The sequence below is a fragment of the Taudactylus pleione genome, unplaced genomic scaffold (genome assembly GCF_031769625.1).
Source record: "Taudactylus pleione unplaced genomic scaffold, aTauple2 ptg000644l, whole genome shotgun sequence".
Classification (NCBI taxonomy): Eukaryota; Metazoa; Chordata; class Amphibia; order Anura; family Myobatrachidae; genus Taudactylus; species Taudactylus pleione.
In genome coordinates this window covers 1,773,414-1,798,574 of record NW_028285046.1, presented here as the reverse complement: position 1 = coordinate 1,798,574, position 25,161 = coordinate 1,773,414, and the positions used below count along the sequence as shown (strand labels likewise).

Sequence of the window (25,161 nt, the reverse complement as noted above, 5' to 3'; positions counted from 1 at the left end):
TATTGTGCCGTTTTGTGTCACAGCTAGATACGCGGTTATATCACACTCATATTTCAGTGTATTATTAATAAATAATAATGTCATGTATTCCTGTGTGACATGATATATACTGTGACAATACAGACCCCATTCTAATATATCATTTTCTGAGTTGTTTCATGATAAAAGATCAATGCAAAATACATTTCTGCTTTTAGTCCTGGTGCAGGCGGATTATTTATGGTGTTATGCAGTCTAAACACAGCTTTAATTAGACAAAAGCAAAGTTTGTCTCCTCAATTTCCCGAGGACTCCATAGAAAACGCAATGACTCATTAAGCCCAATTATCTCATGGAAAATACAAACCTCATCTTTGCGTATATCCTTTACCTGATCAACCGTCCTATTGCCAAATGCCAGTAAAAGCATATTTCCTGCATCACTGCTAAAGATGTGGCTATTTATAAACAAGTTACTCATATTTTCCATTTTTTGCAAATAGGTTCCTCTTTGTTCCCAGATCATAAAATTGATTGGTGAGACTTACAACTGAAGCCTACAATATGCAGTTATTAACTTTATTAAACATATACTGATGTCGCTATGTCAGGATATATACCAGCACTTTTCAACTGCTGTGCCGAGGTCCTCAGGTGCGCCGCTGGAGAAGCAGAGCCAAGGCCGCCAGTGCGCAGCCGTCACCGGGGTCTTGGAGCTGTTAAGATTGCCGCCGACGCCACCAGTTCTAACTTTGGGCCCAGGCTCTTCTAGGCGACTCAGACGCAGCCTGTGCCGTGAGCTATGGAGATGCTGCGACGTGACATCATAGGTCACATAGCCAAATACCGCATTGCCATCCCACCCAGACAGTGCTCACTACACGGTCTCTCTGCAGTGACTTAGTTACTGAGGTTGCAGCCACTGCTGGGTGCCGATGCCGCCTGTGGCTGAGGGACAGGGAAGGACTGAGCACTCCTCTTTCTTCTCTGCTACTGCGGGGCTGGAGCAATAATTAATGTATGGGTTTTTTTCTTTTGTGGGGGCCAAAACCAGGAAACAATAACAAATATCAACTTATAGTAAATACATAGTATATTGATATTAGATATATTTGAATAAAAAAAAAATGGTTTGCCTTGGAAATTTTAAATCTTGATCAGTGTGCCTTGAGTTGAAAGAGGTTGAAAATCACATAGATAGATAGATAGATATATCTATCTATCTATATATATATATATATATATACACACTATATATAGCTCAGTTTATAGGACACAGTCCAAGGTACTCAAAAATAATTTTAGTCATCTGTATTTTGGACACAGTCTCTTGTATCAGTGGAAAACGCAGGATTTTGAAAGGGGGGTTTCAAAATACTTTGTTACCAAACCGATGAGAAATCATCTAGCCACAAATTATATTTGTGTATATATATATATATATATATATATATACACACACACAGCTTACACAGGATTTAGGACAACTACAGTAAAATATACCACTCAGCCTATGACGGGGTACACACACACCTCTATTACTGAAGAACATGAATGCAGCAGGCAAATAAATACAGTCAGCAGTAAAGCATCCTGAGACCATTCATATGTGGAGTTGCTTCTCAGCCAAGGGAGTGAGCTCAATCACAATTTAGCCTAGGAACAAAGCCTTGAATAAAGACTGGTACCAAAACATCCTCCAAGAACAACTTCTTCCAACCATCCAAGAACAGTTTGATGATGAACAATGCCTTTTCCTGTATGGTGGAGCACCTTGCCATGAGGCAAAAGGGATAACTAAGTGGCTCGGGGAACAAAACATCAAAATTTTGGGTCCATGCCCAAGAAACTCCCCAGACCTTAATCCCATTGAGAACTTGTGGTCAATCCTCAAGAGGCGGGTGGACAAACAAAAACCCACAAATTCTGACAAACTCCAAGCATTGATTAGGCAAGAATGGGCGGCCATCAGTCAGTATGTGGCCCAGAATTTGATTGACAGCATGCCAGGGCGAATTGCAGAGGTCTTGAAAAAGAAGGGTCAACACTGCACATATTGACTCTTTGCATAAACTTAATGTAATTGTCAATAAAAGACTTTGACACTTATGAAATGCTTGTAATTTTACTTCAATATACCATAGTAACATCTGACAAAAGGGTCTAATAACACTGAAGCAGCAAACTTTGTGAAAACAAAAACTTGTGTCATTCTCAAAACTTTTGGCCACTCACTGAGGTCCACACTACACTTACTGAAACAGACAGTGCTGCGCCACTGATCGGTGGGCAGGGGGGGTTGGGTACTCAGAAATCCCCCCTGCATATGTGTGTATACTATATACAGTATCTCATTCATACAATTAGATGTATTTCTAGTCTGTTTATCAGTATATAGGACACAGTCTCCAGTATATATAACTTGCTTATCCACTAAGACATTTCTCTAGTCTATATCTCAGTATATAGGAGATGCAGTTTCCTGTGTATATTTCTTATTTATACAATAGGACAGTGGTTCCTAGGGAGCCATGGCGCTGTCACTTGGGGGCCTCGATGGCCGATGCCCTAAAGAGGTTGGCTAGTGTATTTCTTTTGTGTATAAAATATATATATTTTTTGCACGGTGGGAGAGCGGTTGGCGGTGCAGAGCAGAGGAGGGGGAGTTGCATTAACTGGGGGGAGAGCCCCATGAGGCTAAATGGGGTTCTTTATTTATTAACAGATTTTTATATAGCGCAACATATTCCGTTGCGCTTTACAATTGGAAACATTAATAGAATAAAACTGGGTAATAATAGACAGACAGACAGACAGAGGTAAGAGGGCCCTGCTCGCAAGCTTTCAATCTATAGGGAAATAGGCATTGACACACAAGGATAGGTGCTACACTTTGCATATTGTCCAGCCAAATTGCAGAGGATCTTGGTGGGCTGTATGATCCAGTCACACAGGAATGTAGGCTAAAGGTCAGGAGGTGCCACCCGCGGCCAAGGGGTACAGTCAGGCTGTGATTACACTCCTGCTAAGCTGCTACTGCCCACTTAAGTGAAGAGGGAGCCCACTCCTACCGCTGGTGCTACTCCCAGTCCCTCCATGAGTAAAGTGGGAGCCTGCTCCTACTGTCTGCCGCCTGCGCTACAACATGACTGAAGAGGGAGCCCGCTACTACTGCCTGCGCTACTTCCTCCATGCGTGAAGAGAGGGCCTGATCCTGCCGCCCGCACTATGCCCTCCTCGAGTGGAGGGGCCCACTCCAGCCGCCCGCACTATGCCCTCGGGTGAAGAGGGGCCCGCTCCAACCTGCATGCTGCGCCGACTACCTGTTTGATTGCAGGTAGTCAGCGTACGTGACGTCACACCTGCCGCGCCGCCTGGGAGAGAAGCTGTGGCGCATGAGGAGCAGTGCTGGCTAGCCGATCCGGAAGATGCAGCCAGAAGGAGCTTTCTTCAAGAAGGTAAGTCATGAAGCTTGTAATTTATTGGGATTTGATGATTTGTTTTAGTATGTGATGTACAAGTGATTATTTAGGCTAAATATGATCACTTGTACACTACAGGGATAGAGAAACATGTTACTATAGGGAGGGGTGCTGTGTTACTACAGGGATAGAGAAACATGTTACTATAGGGAGGGGGGCTGTGTTACTACATGGATAGAGAAACATGTTACTATAGGGAGGGGGGGGCTGTGTTACTACAGAGATAGAGAAATGTTACTATAGGGAGGGGGGGCTGTGTTACTATAGGGATAGAGAAACATGTTACTATAGGGAGGGGGGGAGGCTGTATTACTACAGGGATAGAGAAACATGTTACTATAGAGGAGGGGGGCTGTGTTACAACAGGGATAGAGAAATATGTTATGGGGCAGGTTGGGGGAGACGTGAGATGTCAGCGTGAGGATGGGTTACATGGGAGGAATGACAAAGGACTATGTGGCTGGGGACAAGGAAGAGTGATGGCTGGGGACAAAGAAGGGGGATGGCTGGGGAGACAATGTAATTATTCAGAAAATATGGTGGGAGGGGGTCACCAGTCCATTACTTTGCCAGGGGTGCTCAGACCCCTAGATACACCGATAAGGGGGATGTAATTATATATGCAAGCTATGAAGGGTATATAGGCAGTTCTGGAATCTGATAAGCTTGTCTGAAGAGATGAGTTTTCAGGGAACACTTGAATGTTTGGAGACTAGTGGAAAGTCTTATTGTGCGTGGGAGTGTGTGCAGCCCCCAAAAAGTCCTGCAACTTTGAATGGGAACAAGTAAATCGTGTAGATGAAAGATGCAGATCTTGTGCAGAGCAAAGAGGTCAGGTTGGGAGATATTTTGAGATAAGTGATAGGTGTGATTTGGTTAATAACCTTATGTGACAGTAGAAGTATTTTGTATTGACTACGGTAGAAAACCGGTAACCAATAGAGGGACTGACAGAGCGGAGCAGCAGACAATGAACATTTGGCAAAGAAGATCAGCCTCACAGCTGCATTCAAAATGGATTGTAGTGGTGAGAGCCTGTTTTTGGGAAGACCAGTAAGGAGGCTACTGAAATAGTCATCGTTGGAAATAAAGAGTGCATGGATTAGAGTTTTTGCAATGTTTTGTGTATGATATGGTAAAATTTTGGATATGGTTTTCAGATGTATGCAACATGATTTTGAGACAAATTGAATGTGGGGAACGAAGGACAGTTCAGGGTCAAGGATGACACCTAGGCAGCAAACTTTTGGGCTAAGGTGGATTGTTGAGTTATCAACAGTAATAGAGAGATCAGTTTGGTAACTACTACTGGTCGTTGGAAATATAATTAATTCTGTTTTGGAAATATTAAGTTTCAGGTGGCGAGATGACATCCAAGATGAAATGGCAGAAAGACATTCAGTGACACAGACCAATACAAATGGTGACAAATCTGGGGAGGATAGGTAGATTTGAGTATCATCCGCATACAGAATATCCCGATTCCAAAAGAGCTGATTAGTTTGCCAAGAGAGGTGGTATAGATTGAGAAACGCAGATGACCCAAGACCGAGCCTTTCGGTACTCCTACTGATAGAAGCAGCGAAGAGGAGGCAGAATCAGAAAAACAAGCAGTGAAAAAGTGAATAGAAAGGTAGGATGAGAACGAAGAAAGGGCTGTGTCCTTAAAACCTAGGGATTGTATGAGAAGAGAGTGGCCAACAGTGTCAAAAGCAGCAGAGAGATCTAGAAGAATAAGAAGTGAGTAATGACATTTTTCCTTTCATCAGTGACCAGATCATTCACTACCTTAGTCAGTACTGGAGTGTTGGGAACGAAAGCCTGACAGGAGTGAGTCCAATAAGTTGTGCGAGTTAAGAAAGTGTGTGGGGCAAGTGTAGACAAGTATCTTGGAGGGCATGGGAGATGGCACTGTTCCACAGCACAGTGCATTGTGGGAGATCAGACAGGAATTGTCTGACCTGATCTGAAAGGTAAGTAAGGGGGAGACACGGAGAGGGGCAAATGGAGAGACATGGAGGGGGCAAAAGGGAGAGACATGGATGGGGCAAAAGGGAGAGACAGAGGGTGCAAATGGAAAGGGGCAATGGGTAAGAATAGCAGTTTTTTAATACTTATTACATTATTATGACCCAACTCAGTAGTTCCCAAATTGGGTGCCTCAGGGCACTTGCAGGGGTGCCACAGTTTGGTGGTCCAGTACCAAATGCAATAATTTTTAGTCTGTGTGATAGGTGAAATCAGTGCTAATGGCTGCCAATCATATAGTATGTTAACATAAAGATGCACAGCCCTATCAACCAGCACATAACTGAACCTAAGGGTGACATATAAGCACAATTTACTTCATTTAATTTTCACTGAATTTTTCAACAAGAAACTTTTGGCGCAAGGGTGCTCTGGAAAAAATGCTGACACTCTAGGGCACAGGTTCTAAAACTCGGTCCTCAGAACTGTGTGGGGTCCGAGTTTTAGACCACTGCTCTAGGGTGCCATAATTCGAAAAAAGTTTGAGAACCACTGTAATAGAACATTTCTCTTGTTTATATTTCAGTATATAGGATGCAGCTTCCAGTGTATAGATCTCATTTATACAATAGGACGATTCTGTGGTCTCTATCTTAGTGTACTGTATAGGACGGACGCAATCTCCAGTGTATATATCTCATTTATACAAAAGAACATTTATCTGTCCTGTATCTCATGATTAGCAGACTGAGGATTTAGATGAATAGCTTACTGAGGGGTTCCACTCTGGTGGCTACAGGCAGGGCCGAAACTAGGATATCTGTCACCCGATGCAAGGCAGCAAATTTGCACCCCCTCCATTCCCGTACCTGGATTTTGTCCTTGCTCCTCCATAACACACACTGTAATGCCTATTACCAAAGTGCCATTTACATATTTGCCCGACACCATTTTATGCCCCACAGTAAGGCTTCTAATTACTTTAAAATTACCTGCTCATTGTCAAGGGTTTCATGCTCGTTGCCATGGGGTTTCACGGGAGTAAATGCAGCTTTCAGCATCTTCTCCCGGCACTTGCGCTGGCCTAACAGACACTAGCGGTTGGATGGCCATTTTCAGCAGAGTCCATGCCGACGTCTACTCCGCATGGAATCTGCTGAAAATGGCCATCCAAAAATGGCCGCCACCAAGGAGGAGACAGACACTTGAGGTCCAGTAAGGACCTCTAGCATCTGTCTCCTCCTTGGCAGCGGCCATTTTTGGATGGCCATTTTCTGAATCTGCAGCCCCCAAGCCACCGTGAGTCAGCCCTTTATCACCCCCTGCATTCCAGCACACGATGCATGTGCACCTCTAGCCCCCTAGTTGCGGCCCTGCTACAGGCCACTACTGGACTGAGAGGTTCTCCTACAACGCCTCCCCCACTGGACCACCAAATATAGGGAATAAAATGTGTCATTTGTTAGCCAGGCAAGAAATGTTCCCATGTAAAGAAAAATAAGTTGTCTATTCTTTTGTAAGAAAATAAGGTGACTGAGAGCTCTGCAAAATAGACAGTGGATGGCTTGGGACACCAAGCTTAGGTCTTGAAGGATAATTCAATCTTTAAATATTATCACTAACATTATCTCCCCAGTAAATGTATCTCTATTTCCTTATATTAACCCCAGACATTCCTTCTGCACATCTTCAAATCACAGTAGTGGTGGTGGTGAGCAGCTGGCAGTGACCTCACAGCAGCGGGAATGAATTTGGATGCTCTGGGTCACAGACACTTCTAACTAATTATACTCTACAGAAGGTCAGGCCTTGAGGCTCATCTAAATATAAGGTCATATATACTATGGTGGAGGTGGTGTTGCATAAAACCACCAATCAGCTTCTAGCTATCATTTGTATGGGGTACAGTACATTCTATAAAATAACTAGAATATGACTGGAGTTGTTAGGGGGTGAACACTTCCACATGTCCGCTTTACAAAGTTTGATAAGTCTCCTCTTATGTATGCTATAGTATAAGATTTAATGGAAACTGGTTTAAAAGTGGAAATGTTCTTAAAGAGAATTTGCCGTCCGCCATCCCTTACCCGGAAGCCAAAAATGCACGTAATCGGTCCACTCACTGAAAGAAACTTGGGTTTAAATGATCCTCCATATTGTCAGGTTCCCTGCCCTACATCATGGACCAAGAGACACAAATGTTGCAAGGATAACTTTAAAGGATCAGGAGGCTCAACAAGTCCCAAACCCCCTCAATCCAGAAATCCAAAAAAGAAAATTTTGCAAATAACGGTAAAAATGAACAACGTGAAGTAAAATGTCACGAGTTATGAATTATCAAAAGAATTCAGCCCAGCCTGAAAAATGAAGCTGTTTTATTTAGGCCAGTGACAGAGTGCACATCATTTAAATATCACTCCTTGTTTTTGCACCACAGCACCAAAATAAAATGCCTCCACAAAATAGAAGTTTCTCAACTAGTGAGGCGATAAAGTCAGTCACCACTTGCTTCTGATTGGGAATAAGTGTTTACTTGCCACCCAATGAAGCTGTTAATTGAGGTCCACCAAGAGTCTGCATTCTGGGTAAAATAAGTAATCCAAATGAAATATTTTTCAATAGCAGAAGCAGGTACTGATCTGAGAATACTGGGATACATGGTAATGCTTGTTGTATTGTATATCAGTTATGAAGAAGGGTACCTGGATAGAAGATCAACACTGTAAAGGTAAACAGTCAATGGGTTTGACACCAGATGGTCTATGATAATAGGATGCTTTTACTAGCACCAATGCTACTCTTCCTCCTGTTTGCTGAGGGCAAAAGAAAAGAAAGGGGGTGGGGTAAAATGGGGCAAAAGTAGAGGGTACAATGAAGTGCTAAAAGGGGGGGCAGGGAAAACATTTGGGGGGGGGGGGGGTACCTGTTTTTCATTTGTACTGGGCCCCACAGCTTCTGATGGCTGACCTGGGAGGTGACATTAAGACGCACAAAAATGGTCTAACTTATGTCAGGGGTCTGCCGCTTAAGTGGTTGCGTACAAAGGCGCTTCCTTGCTCACATAGGCGGCCATATTCAGATGGAAAATATGCACCTGCCATAGGGCTGGTGCATGTTTCGATAATGGTGTTTAAAGACACACCAGGCAATATTATTTTATTTCTCTAGTGTCCCCATTATGCCGTTTAAATCTGTTGGAAGGGATGTGTACATGACACAATCACTGTTATTTCAGCAAACTGAGTTGAAGGCGTTTGGGCACAAACAGCTAGAAATGTGTAATCATAATACACCAGCATGGGATATTTTATCCAGAAACCAATTGCCAAGAAAGTTCTAAAAAAACACATACACGTGCTCTATATTCTAACTATTGTTCAGTAGTGTCATTGACGCAAACATGAACAGCAAGTGTTTCGCACGTTGCAATCACTGTGAGAATCTCTAGTAAACCATTAAAGGAGGCGAGGAATGCAATGTAATGTAGGCAAAGACAGGGGCAAAGTCTACTTGTGTTCTAGACAGACATACCTTGCCTGCAATTACTGCGCTCTGTTTTGTCATAGAGGATCTAAAAATCCATCACTACCTTTGTAAATTATTATTAGGGGACAACACAAAGACATCTCTGTGTATTTTATTATTATTAGATGTGACATAAAAAGCAATAAATAATTCATCTGAATAGTAGGTAGCGTCTTACATTGAAAATCATTTCTACCTAGTAGCCACTTTTGGTACTACATGACATCAGATATAAAGAGCATGGCCTAAGTGGTTCTCTTACCAAAATATTGAATAGTCTTGAAAACATTTTACACCCAAACCTTCTGTTCATTTCAGCATGTGCAATAAAGGAGCTTTAAATTCCTCTCATTAGCAAACATGCCAGATAGGACAGTGCTGAATGAGGATCAGAAGACTATGGAGAGGACTACTTACAGTCCATTTATAGAATACATACATTTAGATTCATGCAGTTACAGATTAAGGCATATGCATAATAGGCAAAATAAAGCAGATTTCTTGAATTGAAGATTTCTGGGGGTAAGAAAGATATAAAATGTTACTTTTCCTGCTGCAGAATTCTACATTAGTAGTATCTTCTTTGTTAGGTAGTTTTAATAATGATTAACGTCTGCCAATTATGTTTAAGACTTGTGGTAAGATAAATAAAAAAAAATGAAAACAAAAACCCCTAATATAAAATTGTTTAACATAGCCATCTGAGATGTGCCTGCAATTAAAATGTTGGAACCATATATAAATATTTCAACTGAAGCCGATTCTCTTTATTAAGGGACTTGTACTGGAAATAAGAAAATTTTAGAACATAATTTAAAAAAATACAAACTGAAAACGTAGCAAAATATATGATTTTTTTTGTTTATAGCAACTGACAGCTACCAGCCAATTTACTACCAAACTGGTAAATATTTCATAACATTTTTTCTTAAAAAGACATGTAAATATATAATTCATATTTATACATTTTCTAGCTATATACAAGAGGAAAGCATTAACGGATCTGCTGCCCACATTTATATTACATAATTAGCTTGTAACCTGTTAAAAAAAAAAAAAAAAACTCCATAAAATTCCCTAACGTTTTCTGGATAATCTGACCTAGGCTTTTGTTTTTAAAAATGAACCTCTGGGTGTAGGTCTGACCTATACCTTTATTAGTACCAAGAGGCTTCTGGGTAAGAGCTGAAAAATAGGTATAGATCAAAATCAAAACAGATAGCGGCAGGTAAACTGGTATATTGTCCATACCATTAGCTGGCCAGCGAAGTTTACATTTTATAGGGCTAAGATCCATGTGCGAGATATGGGCACAGTCCACTTGTGGTAGGTGCTTTAAGACATTCCTTCAATTTATTAAGACTTCGAACATTCATAATATATGAAGTATAGTGGTGTCCTTATTAGTGTGTCTGCATTCGTGATTCAGTCCAACTAACCGTGGACAGACCTGTTTTTGAGACATCTTTGGAGAGAAAGCTTGTCCAAACGTTACATGCCACAACAGGTCAATGTGTTGTATCTTTATATTATTTGATATCCCACTCAAAAATGTTCTCCATGGATAAGGCATGCTCTTAATATGTGGACAAAATGTCAAAGAGCACGATTGATATACAAAAGGATAAACTCCAAACCATAGGTAACTGGTGAAGTGAATATAGAAGATGACATCTTGAGAGGAGTTTGAAATTGCCTCAAAGAAAAGTTTAAAATAAAACATTAATTTGAATGTGAGTGATAAGTTACGAAGCTCTCTATGCGAGAGTCCATTATCGTACCTATGCTGTGATTAGACCTTTTGGTGTTGACACTATTAAAAGTCACTGGCCAGGAATTCCAAGCTTGGAGGTCCTTCAATGCATGAGGTAAGACTGAAGACACTGCTGAATTGTGCGACGGTTCTTGGAAATTAAGAAGTAGGTTAAATGTTTTTTGGGAATGCATCAAACAAGACGAGACCTTGGATTAGATGATCAGCGTTTTTTAAGGCCTCCATTAGGATATTTGGGAAGACATGGTTCATCTGGTAAAGGATCATGAGAGAACACAGAATCTTCCCCTGAAGAACACGTGGAGCTTCGTGTATCTGGAAAACTTGGAGAATACTGACCCACTGGCATGGCAAGATCGAGGTACTCCTGAAGAAAGGAAATAATGATACAGTTGTTGCTACAATACAATATAATATATATACACACTGTATATACACACACACAGTACATACATACATACATATATATATATATATTTTTTTATACTATAGAACTGTAGTGTATTACCTGGTTAGAGCTTAGAGCCACAATACGGTCCAAATCCTCCACCAGCTGTATAAAGGTAGGTCTCTGAGAAGGTACCGCATGCCAGCAATCTTTCATCATCATGTATCTGGTAGAGAGTAGAGAGCAGGTCAGATGTTCTATACATTACGCTACTCATTCATTTGTAAATATCAGACATTACAGCAGCAGGTATTAAGTACAATGGGCAGAGGTTCAACCACTCTCAAATGGGAACAGAGAGACTCTAATACTAGCAGTATAAAATTCTTGGATTACAGTATACACAGAGGTCAATTTATAAATTCATTATGTATTACCAATTAGATCGATTCGCTGGATCTGGGAATTATTTATGTGGTCATCAGACTAATTCTAGCTACACACTAAGGGGCCTGAGTTTGAGGTGGAAGTAATGTACAAATCAAGTGACTTTGCTTCTGGACAAACCATGTAGCAATACAAGGGGTGCAAATACAGTTGCTGTTGAATATAGACCACAAATACTGGACAGCTTTATTTTTGCACTGCAGTTTAGATTTCAGTTTGGACACACCCCTCCCTCAAAATCTTTCTGCACATTTGGAATCTGCCCCACCTGCAGTGCAGCATGGTTTTACCAAGGTGCATAGTTACTTGCCCTTTTTATTTGCTTTACTCCCACCTCAGAATAAATTAACCCAGCCAGGGCCGGTGCTACCATTAGGCAGCTGCCTAGGGGCGCCGGCCACTCAAGGACGCCGCTGAGTCCAGAAAAATAAAGGATGTCTCATTCAGTCCCGGACCGGCTGGTTTAGTGTGTGTGGGGGGGTGGTTTTATTGAGTGCTGCAGGGTGAATGTATGTAGGGGGGGGTAAATGGGTACTGACATACATTGGGGCATGGGTGTGTGGCATAATGTATTGGGGCACAGCTGTATGGCATATAAAGAATTTGGTGCACAGCTGTGTGGCATATTATGTATTGGGGGCACAAATGTGTGGCATATTATGTATTGGGGGCACAAATGTGTGGCATATTATGTATTGGGAGCACAAATGTGTGGCATATTATGTATTGGGGGCACAAATGTGTGGCATATTATGTATTGGGGGCACAAATGTGTGGTATCTGTATTGGAGGCATTGATGTGTAGCATAATTATGAATTGGGGATAAAATTGTGTCATATAATTAATTCAGGAACATAACATATTGATTGGGGGCAGTGTTATAAGGCACAGTATGATTTTGGGTCCCTGCTGTGTGGCATATTATAAATTAAGAGTCACTAATATGTGGCATAGTATGAATTGGAGGGAGCAGGGGCGGTGGGTGAAATGTTGCCTAGCACGTCCAGACACCTTGCACTGGCCCTGAACCAAGCCATTCACTGGTCTGACTATACCATCGAATCACATGTGGCTGATGGCTACACTCACACAAGCAATTGTGGAAGCCAAAGAACAAGGATGTTTTGTGACAATCTGGTCTAAATCTGCAGATAGTCAACTTCAACATTTTGTTTCTGGATTAGTATCTGAAGCTGAACAGGAGGAAATGTATGTCTGTTGCACTACTGTAATGGGAGAGCAAAATTGTGTTCAGTGCTTTAAAAAAATGTTTAAGGCATTAGATGGTGGGTCAGGCATTGCAATAGGTGGTACAGAGGAATATGAAAACTAGACAAGCCATAAATCCTCAAGGCTTTGTCTTTAGGTATACATGCATGCATTCGTTTGTTAGAGCTTTCTTATCAGTTTTTAACCAATAGTGTATTTGGAAACAGATTTATACCCATATTTGTAAGTGGTGTCTGGAGACTGATAGCAGGATTTGTACAGAAGTGCAGGACAAATGATATTCAGTAGCCTTTGCCTGATGCTGATCTGTAGACAGTGACCAGGAATTGTCATCTTTGTATCAACTTCCACGTATAGGGATTGGGGATCCTGGATCCAGTGTTAACCATTTATATGTTCTAAGTAGATGAGCTAACGAGCAGCTAAGTGTTTATAATATACTTTTTTACTTTGTAATAAATGTCATTTTAACTGAGATAATGGTTTGTTTGGCTTGATTAACCCCTTTGTATCCAAGAATCTTATCTTGTTCCACCGAGAACTACTAAAGTCTAGAAGACATATTATAAAAACTCTTGGATCTGCAAATTCCTGGATCAGGCTGACAAACATTTTACAGTTCAAGAATATATATGCCAGATTAGAATTTCAAGTATTACATCATTTACATAATATTCAAGAGATACATGAACTATAAAAGGGGTTGGGTACTTATTGAGGAGATACAGAAAGCAATTCTAAGAAGCAACCATGTGAGGTCTAACAGAGTTTATACTTACAACTCATTGGTGCAATTTGTGGGCTTGTCCATCCGGTGTCCCTCCTTTAGCAACTTAAAAAGCTCTTCCATAGGTACCCCTGGGTATGGAGAGCCTCCAAGTGTAAATATCTCCCACAGTAAGACTCCAAATGACCACCTGGAACAGACCATGTTATTATATAAATTTTTTACATATTACTTGGATATTGGAAAACATAGATTTAAGATACACCAATGGTAGCGGTTAGGAAGCGGCTGCATTAAAACGTTTGTTATCTTCTGTCCCAGAATGTCTGGGAGAGTCCTGAATTATGGCGAGACCTTTCAGACTTGCTGTAGACCAGGAATTTCTCCTAACAGGACTTACCAGGTGCAAGACAGGTCCATTACCTGAACTGCACATCAAGCGCGCCCACCCAACAGAAAACCTTGCAGCAGAGCATGATTGTCCCATCCTGCCCCCACAGCTCAGTGTGTACTAAGATGGGCATGAACATGTGATCACTCCACCCACTTTTCATTATGAATCAAGCTCCACTCATCTGATTTATTCCTGCCTTTCCTCTGGGTACAGTAGGAATACATGTAGCAAGAGAGAGTAAGTATGATTAAAAAAATAGAATTAAGGAACACTCAGAACTCTCAGTACTCTCAGTACAGCCACAGGTAAGTCGAACAGACACAAATCTGTATAAATCATCATATTTGGAGTGGAATTCACAGAAAATCGCTCGTTAAGAAAGTGTGGCCAAATTACAATTACATTTAAATATTTTTTTTTGCGGATTGTGTTACAATACTTATATACTTTCATTATGAACTAATGTTGTTTCGCTATAAGCACTAATTTCACCAATGAATGTGTTGTATGCTACTCTTAATAGAGTCTTTAAATATTATTTTAAATCTACTTAAGCGCTCACTAAATGTACTCACATTTTATCATATATGTAAGGTTATTATTGTTTTGTATTTTTTTCTTTTCCCCAGAATTCTTTTGTAAGAGTAACTTGTGAATTCCACCAACAGATTTATGCATCACAAGCAACATTACCTTAAGAGATCAAAATGGGGAAATTATAGCATCCATTTGGAGAGCACTATATGTACAGGAAACACAAAAATGATACTTACACATCACTTTGATGAGTGTAAATTCGGTCAAAAAGGGCTTCAGGAGCCATCCACTTTACAGGCAGACGACCCTGCAAATAAATGCAAATATATGGAAAAAGGGCGTCATGAGAATCGGTTAATGGTTTTATACTTCAGGAATACATACTAAGGCAGAAAATGTCCTAAAATAAATGAGAGAGTCTGGATGATGAGGTATTGGCCAACTAAAACTAAAAAAACAGAATTTTTCAACCACTGTGCCGCGAGCAGATGTCAAGTGTGCAGTGGCAGTCAGCTCAGCGCACTTGTACTGTTGTGTGTTTTATTCCTAAGGAGGCCAATGTAGTGAGTTTTATTCATGTGTATTCCAATGTAGTGTGTTTTATTCCTGTGGAGGCCAATGTGTGTGTATTTTTTTATGTGGGAACCAATATGTATATGTTTTTTCATTGGTCACACAGGACGCATAGCCAGATAGTGTGCCTTGGCAATTTTAAAATCTTGTGTAGTATGCCTAGAGTTAAAAAGGTTGAAAATCACTGACTTAAAAGAACAATGCAACAGTTGTATGATAAAAGATTAAGGGCTGTGAGCTATAGATAAACTCAGTTATTTTACATATGTTAAGGTAGAAGAACCATATCAACTACAATCACACTGTAGCCTGTACTGGGCAATTGGACTATAAATGAAGAAAATAATGAACTATGATGCGCAATAATCCATAGATTGTAAGCTAGCGAGCAGGGCCCTTTTACCTCTTTGTCTGTCTGTTAATAGCCGGTCTTGTTCGATTACCGTTTTGTTCCCAATTGTAAAGCGTAACTGAATACGCTGGCACTATATAAGTAGCTGTAAATAATCTGATCCAAATAGAATGATTACCGGGCACATTAATAAATCTGGTTGGAAGAGGATCAATATCTGCCTGTCGGTCATCATTTTCCAACTACATTAAGAGGCTTCAGAAATGATGGAAGTGATTTGGCCACTTGACTCAAGGGACAGATGGCTGGATCTTGACCAATTTGGCCACATATGTGTGTGTGGATCAGTAGTTCCATTTAAATCAATAGTTCAGCAGGAGGCACCACCCTGTAATGCCAGAGGACTGTTCTAAATTACTTACATTTGTTGTCTTTTTGTAATAATCAATGTGGTGGATATCCCGAGCAAGGCCAAAATCGGCAATCTTCATGACATTATCCTCGGTGACGAGAACATTCCGTGCAGCCAAGTCTCTATGGATGCACTGTACAACACAGGGCCAGACAAGAGCATATGAAGAATGCTTTAATGCCAACAAAACAGATCTTCAAAAGGTAACAAATACACAAAGAAATATAATGAACCGAAATATTGTACAGTTGTCCAGCACAACATGATGTACTCTTGCTGCTTTATACAACTTTATCTTTAACTTGCTTGCAAGTTTAATAGAAAGAGTGGCATCACATGGGTAGCTCGAGTGCGCCACTTAAAATGCAGCATCTTATCGGCCCACACAAGAGAGGATGCCACTCACTGATGCATGAAATTAATAGACGCTTTCCAGTTGAAACTCATATTTCAGCAGACCCCGTCACACAGTGCTTTAATACATTCATTACAAGCTACGAGCGGTAGAAGCTCTGTGTGTGTTCTCAGCAGTGATAAAAGGTTAAGCACAAACATTTGAGAAGCTAGAAATGTTCTAATGTGAAAAGTGCCAGCGTGGCTGCTTTAACCACTTAACGGACGTGGTCGTATGGGATGTGAACACAGCCAGCTGTGCTTCAGCTGACAAGGTGCGAGCGCACCGCCCCGCTGTGTTATTGAAGAGGAAATGTGTTCAATGCATGTGCAGAATGGATCTCCTCTGACTCCCCGGACTTTGACCGATTTTGCTGGAAAAATAGTCAGTTAAGTGGTTAAGAATCAAGGTGACAAAAGGAATCCTAATCTGGATCTCTCCAATGCATTTTACCAATAATTTAGAATCAAGTGCTGACCTGGATTTATATTTAGCACCGTACCTTTTTAGAAGCAAGGTATTCCATGCCACGAGCTACTTGATAGGCACAGGAGACCAAGTCCTTGAAGCAAAGCTGCTCATCAGTAACAATGATGGGATTGTAGCAGTATTCCATACCAGGTGGACGTCTTGCCCGCAAATACTCACGTAGGTTCCCTTTAGAGGCGTATTCAACAATCACATATAAAGGACCTATAATAACCACACAAGATTGTATATAATTAGATATACACCATTCAACCATATGGGCATACAGTAGTAAGACCTAATTCTCCAATTCAAAGCCTACAATTAATGTTAACTGTACAAAAGGCGGTCCAATCTCTTTGTGGTGAACTACCATGGCGACAGTAGGTCAGGGCGAAAGGATGGTAGCTAAGAACTTTTTTCTTTAGCATCTATCTGGAATGGGAAAAGAGTGAAGGGGTAAATACTCCTAAAACATCACAGTTCAAAGTAATTTGCTATCAGTGTGCATATATTCTGTAGAGTTGGGTGGATTAACACGCTGGTTGTAAAGTACAGTAACTGTTTGCTGGCGACGTTCCTGATCAGGTAATAAAGTAGCGTGTGTCCATTTGGTATACGATACTTTCTTTATTGGCATTAAACTTTTAGGATGCAGTGGGAGGAATATACCTACACACTTTACTTATAAACATGGCTACAGGGGAAAGTCAGGATAACAGCCAACATTGCATTTCAATGCCCTGTATTATATACAGGTTAGTCATTCTTAAACTTAACTTACCATCCTGGGTGCAGGCCCCTAGAAGATTTATTATATTTTTATGTTTTTCTATCATTTTCATCATTTCCATCTCAGAAATTAAGTCAGAAAGATCCTTCTCGCTAGCGTCCGCTAAACAAAACAAAAAACAAAAAAGAAAGCACACAAATTTTAAGTACAAGCATTAAAATTAAACAATAAATATTCAATATTTACGGGTAGATTTATAAAAGCTTGGAGAGAGATAAAGTACCAACCAATCAGCTCCTAGCTGTCATGTTACAGACTTTTTGAAAAACGGCAGGTGCCGATTGGTTGGTACTTTCTCTCTCTAAACTTTCTCTCTCCAAGCTTTGATAAATCTTCCCCTTAGTACTGTACTAGTAGAACTGTACTTGAGGGTTTATACAGCACCAACATTATAAAATACATCTATAACTTAAAAAGAACCCAAAAAACACGCTATATGCTTTGTACTTGTGTGAATTGCCTACGTGCTTTTTTTTTTAAGTTTGAAAGGCAGTATCTGAGCTCTCCACATGGATGTAACTAATCTATGTGTGTAATATAAAGAGGATGTCACTCTAGCACTTGAAATGGATAGAGGATTTCCATCTGACATCCTTTATAATTCAGCATAGACGCTGCAGCTCACAAGCCCATCGGTGATTTCCCAGGGATGACAGATATGCTATAAAAATTAGACGTCAGCACTTCTAAAGCTGGTAAAGACATATTTGTGAAGGGTGTCACTCCCCTATCTAGCTCATTTAAGATCAAGGTGACAGTTGAATCCTAAACTGGGTCTCAGCTCTGAAATCAGTCCAGAAAAATGCTTTTCGCTAGCAACAGCTAAAAGAAACAAAAGCATCAACTTTATGACCTAACATTAGGAATTAAACCCCCCAAAAATACCCGACGCTTCCATTTTGTAGCATATTAGTGTTACTGTGCTCCAGCATTCATAAAGTGCCAATATTTTACAGCGCACCATGCAATCAGTTAAAGTGCACAGACATTACCTACAAGTACAAAGTAAACCAGGACACCCGCCCCACCAGGAATCTATATTTTCTTTATAGATGAAAAGACCATGGGCCTTGCTTAATAATACGGTGGAATGTGTAATAACCAGATTATAGGTGCCATTTTCTACAAATAAAACCCACTGCATAATTCCCAACTTTTTAGGTTTGGCAATTACAATAAAGGCGGGTGCGGTAGCACATGGTCAAGCCGCCACAGGGGTGTTTCCAGTTCTTCCGAATATCGTGCACACTTTCACCAGTTCACTGATGTCCTAAGCAGAGCAGCAGTAATCAGGACAGAGGCCTTAAGTTGTGAGAATTGGTAGGAAGGCCACCATCTGATTGGTTGCTATGGCTTCCATCACATATGTGCATACCCCACTTGTTATGCATGGGCTTTGGAAGAGGTAGAAAATCAAACTCACAAATCTCTCTAATGATAGCTCCGATACCTCTCCCACATCTAAATTACTATTAGAGGTTAGAAACTGTCTCAGGATCCAATAATTCTTGCTAAACTATTCCCGGAGAAAGGACAACAGCAGTGACACAATGGCTCCTCTCACTGAGCTTATTGTGACCTTGGTTTTGAAAACTCTTCCACGAAACTGTAGGGACTCACACTTTAACATCTTCACTGCAACTTTGGTGACTTTACTCGGTTTCTCCTTGTCTAGCCCGATGGCCTCTGCCATGACTACTTGACCAAAGCAGCCTTCTCCAAGCGGCTTTCCAAGGATCAACCTAGTTATAAAGCAAAGTGTGTAGTAAGCCGTCTGTAGAAAGAGAGACATGACGCAGCAGTTAGCAGGTCCTGTTAATGCTCAGTAACTATGGGTTCCTCACCTGTCTCTTGCTACTTCCCACCTGGGGTCTTCAGGGAGCTCATACTCCGACACACCAGAGAGCATGGGCGTGCCGCTGGATGAAAGCCGAGAGGGTCTGACCAATATTACTCCGGAGTGCATTGAAGAATTGGAGTCCGCTGACACCTGTTTTGGGAGAAAAGGCAAATAAAATAGCAGGTTACCTTATGAACATAATAAGCACAAAAGCTTCATATCACAAAGCTGAGATTCCGGCAGAACACAAGCCCCACACTGCATCAGGAAAAATTTTTATCTACAGCTAGTAAACCTGTCAGAGGGGAAAAGACAAGCTCAATTTATAGCAACCATGGTAGAAGCAGCCAGAAATAGCCCTGCGGTCAGTGGGTAGGTCAAAGACATCCGAGTGTTTGGATGAGTCACAGATAAAATTATTTACCTGGAGGTGTTACAGAGGAAGCAGGAAAGTATAGGGATTGTGCAAGACAAAGATATTTTAGGTATCAGCTTAAAGTGTGGCTTTAGCCTGGATCAGAATACAGGAGGCAGAGAGATGGTAGTACAGCGTGTGTGAGGGAGCTGCTCAACTACTTCTTGGAGGTGAAGAACTAGCTATTGCCGTTTAGTCATCTAGAATTCATTACTAAAGACACTTTCTTTTCATACACTCACAGTAATCTGTATATCTGATGAGGTGCGCACAAGGAATAGGCAGCTATTTGCAGCCACAGCACCATAAAGCACCAACATACCATTACATAGTGCAGCATGGGGACCATTACAAATATAGGAGTGTGCAATGAGAACCATTATTCAGTCATCCGTAACTGAGGGGCCGATTTATCAAGCAGCAAAAAAAGCAGAGAAAAATGGCTCTCACTTATGCCCTCTATTTAAGAGGAGAAAAACCAGATCATTCTCCTGAGCTCCCTTCAGTTGCGCATTGCGTCGCGGCCCAGACTGTGAAGTGCATTCAAATTTACCAAACTGCTAATTTTCGCAGTTTGAGCTAAAAACTCCGGATGGCAATACATATACTTACAACGCGATACTGCACCCAAAGGTCAGCTGCCGAGTACTCTGCGCATGCACAAGCTTTACATTTACGCATGCACATATTCTCCCCCTCTGAGGTTCTGCTGTTCTTGACTGCACATGAACGGTCTTTTGGCTGGCGCAAAACAGCCCACAGTGAATAAAAATGACAAGGGGACTTCAGAATCAGCGTTACGCTGCATGTACACGATAAAAACACACCACAGACGAGGCGGTTTTTTGATCCACCTCTCAGAGGATTGTAACACTGATAAATTAGCCATATCAAAGGGGACACTTGTCTCTAGCTTAGTGCATGCCTGGAGCCTCTTATGTGCCCAGATAACTGCTCCCAGCATTTCTCCTTAGGTCACATGATGTTCTGAAATTACATTAAATGTGTGCGTGGGGTTGTGTGTGTGTATGTGTGTGTGAGAGAGTGAGTGTGGGGGGGGAAGGGGGGGTTATCAGGGGCATGGTCGGTGCTGGGTGAGAGTGGTTCATATATATTCAAACTTAAATTAAATTTAACAGGTAAGGCTAGTCATCGACTAACTTCCTGCATATTAGGCCAGACAAATATCAACCTTCAATGCCAAAATATTAGTGCAAGAATAATTATTGTAAATAAATATTTGCACAGCTTAAATCATGCTAAAATGCATTTCCAGCAGATCTTTTGGTCCTATTATCTTTAATGTTCAAAGTTAAATTTTAATCTTCTTCCACCATGTCATAATTATGAAACACTTTTTTTTTTTTAGACTAGCTATACTTCTTTTTATCTACAAATTAAGCATTGATTATAATATAACATTTGTGTGTTCTGGGGCAAAAAGTTATGATGTGATCGGGTGCCTAACATATTTCCTAATGGTAGCAGCGGGATAAATGTACTACTAGCCACGTCTATCCGGCCCACGCCATCACAGATCTGGTTTAGGGCTCGGTCACAAGTCTGCACTGAGCCGTACTGTGTATGTGCTACAGTTTGACCACAATGACAGTTTGCACACCAAGATAATGGATTCCTCCACTTGCTACCAAATAGAACCGTATCCATTTCCAAATTGTTACTTATGTGTGCACCCATCATGAAATTGGGCACTCACAAAGTGGCAATTATGTATTGAGAAAATCCACAACAGAACTAGATTAATGGAACCCTGTTCATTGCATCAAAAGCAGTGCCTGATACAAGTGCTTTAAGCAGCATGTTCTATCATGACAATAGCTGTGAACTCAGCCAATAATAGCTCAATTAGAAATTCCTGCATGCAGCAAAAATGAGAATAGGAGACAGCACGGAGACGGGGAGGGGAGGTAGCAGGAAGAAGGATTGTGCTGTGTGCTGTGTATACTAGCCACCACCAGGTGGTGCAGCTCTGTATATTACAGGAAAACCGCCCATTCAGAACATTACACCTTCAATCAAACAAGCCCAAGTATAACAAATTGCACTCCATAGAAACCACCTCCCTGGACTGTAACTATTTCTGATAATACTCCACAGAAGTGACTTCATTTACTGATACACGTGAAAACACTAAATGGGCATTTTAAACGGGATGTTGTTGGAAGGTCTTTCATAGAAATATAGCAGCATGCAGTGAGCAACTTCTGACCAAGCATACGCAGCTGCTCTGATATTCATGGAAACTTTATGACTGCATCAATTAAAACATTGGGGGAAATGTATCAAGCTGTGTAAAGTGAATAAGTGGACTAGTAGAGAAGTTGCCTATAAACAATCAATCAGCTTTTACTTATTTTCTAGAATGTACTTGAGAAAAGCTCAAAGCTATTTATTTGCTATGGTCAACTTTTCCACTGCTTGATACATCTCCCTAATTGTTCATGTTTGGTTCTAATGTATGGATGCTCAAGAGATTGCCCTCCCCCCAAAAACAAGTCCCATGAATGACTGCACTCTTCCAATTTCACAGATTTGTCCTACCAAACCAAGTTTTTTATATTTAATTCCCTGGGAACAGATGCAATTTAAGTCTTAATATGATGTATCCGAATTTGATGCAATTCATTCACTAATTTGATGTGTACATAATGCATTGTAAACCCCCTATATACTTTCTGTTACCTGTCTGCGCAGTGGTATGCTCTTGGCCAGCTTGTGGACGGCCAGCTGACTATTAAAGTCCGACTTCTTGGATGGATACCTCATCTTAACGATGATGATGGTCACCAACATTGCAGATACAATGACCGCCCCCGTGCAGTAGATTATAATCTCCAGATGTAGGGAGGATGTCATAACAGGTTTCTCATCCACAGCTGTGCTCGTGTACACAAGATTTGTGTTATTATTGCAAGAACAGAACTTAAATCGACATCCATGTGTCCTTAATTGCTAACAACTGCACCAATGTATGCTTAGGTACAAAAATACACACATATACAGTGTATATGTATATATATATATATATATATATATATATATATACACACATATACACACACACACACACACACAGTACTGTGCAAACGTTTTTGGCGGGTGTGGAATAAATGCTGCAAAGTAAGAATGCTTTCAACTATAGAAGTGTTAATAGTTTATTTTTATTAATTAACAAAATGCAAAGTGAATGGACAGAAGAGAAACCTAAATCAAGTCAATATTTGGTGTGACCACCCTTTGCCTTCAAAACAGCAACAATTCTTCTGGTTACACTTGCACACAGTTTTTGAAGGAACTCGGCAGGGAGGTTGTGCCACACATCTTGGAGAACTAACTACAGATCTTCTGTGGATGTAGGCTTGCTCAAATTCTTCTGTCTCTCCATGTAATCCCAGACAGACTCGATGTTGAGATCGTGGCTCTGTGGGGACCATAGCATCACTTCCAGGACTCCTTGTTCTTCTTTACGCTGATGATAGTTCCTAATGACATTGGTTATATGTTTGGGGTCGTTGTCCTGCTGCAGAATACATTTGGAGCCAACCAGATGCCTCCCTGATGGTATTTTGCATGATGGGTAAGTACCTGTCTGTATTTTCTCAGCTTTGAGAACACCATTATTCCTGACCAAATCCCCAACTCCATTTGCTGAAATACAGCCCCAAACTTGCAAGGAACCTCCACCATGTGTCACTGTTGCATGCAGACACTCATTATTGTACGGCTCTCCAGCCCTTCAGCGAACTAACTGCCTTCTGTTACAGCCAAATATTTAACATTTTGACTCATCAGTCCAGAGCACCAGCTTCCTTTTTTCTGCACCCCAGTTCCTATGATTTTCGTTCATAGTTGAGGTCGCTTGGCCTTGTTTCCACATTGAAGGTATGGCTTTTTGGCCACAATTCTTCCATGAAGACCACTTCTGGACAGACTTCTCCGAACAGTAGCTGGGTGTACCTGGGTCCCACTGGTTTCTGCTAGTTCTGAACTGATGGCACTGCTGGACATCTTCCAAATTCCAAGGCGAGAAAGCATGATGTGTTTTTCATCTGATGCATTAAGTTTCCATGGCCGACCACTGCGTCTACGGTCCTCAACGTTGCCAGTTTCTTTCTGCTTCTTCAAAAGAGCTTGAACAGCACATCGTGAAACCCCAGTCTGCTTTGAAATCTCTGCCTGGGAGAGACCTTGCTGAAGGAGTATAAACTACCTTGTGTCTTGTTGCTGTGCTCAGCCTAGCCATGGTGTATGACCTGTTACATGAACCTGTCTTCCACAATCTCACCTTTGTAGCAGAGTTTGGCTGTTCCTCACAGCTATTTCTGTTTCAGTTAATGACTATTTCAACCTACATATGAAAATGTTGATCACCACCACCTGTTTGGTATGATTGGTTAATCATACATCTGACAATAATCCTACAAAATCCCTGACTTTTTGCAAGTGTACTTAGAAGAATTGATGCTGTTTTGAAGGCAAAGGGTGGTCACACCAAATATTGATTTGATTTAGATTTATCTTCTCTTCATTCACTTTGCATTTTGTCAATTAATAAAAATAAACTATTAACACTTCTATATGTGAAAGCATTCTTACTTTGCAGCATTTTTTCCACACCTGCCAAAATGTTTGCACAGTACTGATTGTGTATATATAGCCATTCAAAGCAACCATTACACTGCATACAAATTCACAGCAAACACTTTGGTGTGTTTAAATTACCAGAACAGAAAAATGCAGGTTATCTATGCAGCCCATTTCAAATATGAGAAAACAAAAACAATATAATATAACAAATATAATAAGAAAACAAAAATGTTATCCACACACAATATACTGTATAGTTAAAGTTACTTATAAAACAATGAATGCATTTTGAATTTATAGATATTTGATGGAGATAGAAAGAAAGAAATATATATGGCATAAAAGAAAGACAGTAGTTTAAACGCCATATATACAGGTAGACTTCCCATGCTGGGTAAACAGAAGAGAAAGATAGATAGAACACCCAAATAAACTCATTTTGTTGCCAGCATTTCTTTGCATTTATGAAACCAAATCTCTGTTTACTTTCAATTTTAAATTTAATGTCATCTCATACCGACCATCCTATATGTTATTTAGGCATTCAAATGTAAGCAACCGGATGTGACTTTGCAACTCAAAAAAATGCTGGCGTACATACAAGACACATGCATTTCATAGGAGCCAAAAGGGTCCAGTCTAAGGTTAATTTCAAAGCAATCCCCCAGCTGTGAGTAAAGTCAGGACAATACAAGTCACATGGGCCTATTCAATACTCTATTTACAAATTCTAAATAAATCAAAATTATTTGTTCACACAAAATCCCATGATAAAGTACAGGAGTGAGAGTGCTCGATGGGGTATTTTAAACACATTAAAACACTGCAGTTAAAATTGAATGGCTTTGACACTT

The 25,161-nt window shown here is 40.7% G+C and overlaps 1 protein-coding gene across 6 annotated transcripts in view; it reads right to left on the bottom strand.

Annotated features, from left to right (window-relative positions):
- Positions 1-9,693: 9,693 nt before the first annotated feature.
- FGFR1 (fibroblast growth factor receptor 1) overlaps positions 9,694-25,161 on the bottom strand; it is an 89,964-nt gene continuing 74,496 nt past the window's right edge. For 4 of the 6 annotated variants that reach the window (XM_088455158.1, XM_088455159.1, XM_088455162.1 and 1 more), the window contains 10 exons: positions 22,397-22,596; positions 19,289-19,434; positions 19,065-19,186; positions 17,436-17,546; positions 16,686-16,876; positions 15,800-15,922; positions 14,689-14,759; positions 13,574-13,711; positions 11,237-11,342; positions 9,694-11,095 (listed from right to left, as the gene is read on the bottom strand). In XM_088455158.1, the coding sequence (XP_088311284.1) occupies positions 10,931-11,095; positions 11,237-11,342; positions 13,574-13,711; positions 14,689-14,759; positions 15,800-15,922; positions 16,686-16,876; positions 17,436-17,546; positions 19,065-19,186; positions 19,289-19,434; positions 22,397-22,596 (1,373 nt within the window). In that variant the 3' untranslated portion in view covers positions 9,694-10,930. The remainder of the gene's footprint in view (positions 11,096-11,236; positions 11,343-13,573; positions 13,712-14,688; positions 14,760-15,799; positions 15,923-16,685; positions 16,877-17,435; positions 17,547-19,064; positions 19,187-19,288; positions 19,435-22,396; positions 22,597-25,161) is intronic. The other 2 variants (XM_088455160.1, XM_088455161.1) reach the window with 1 other exon arrangement.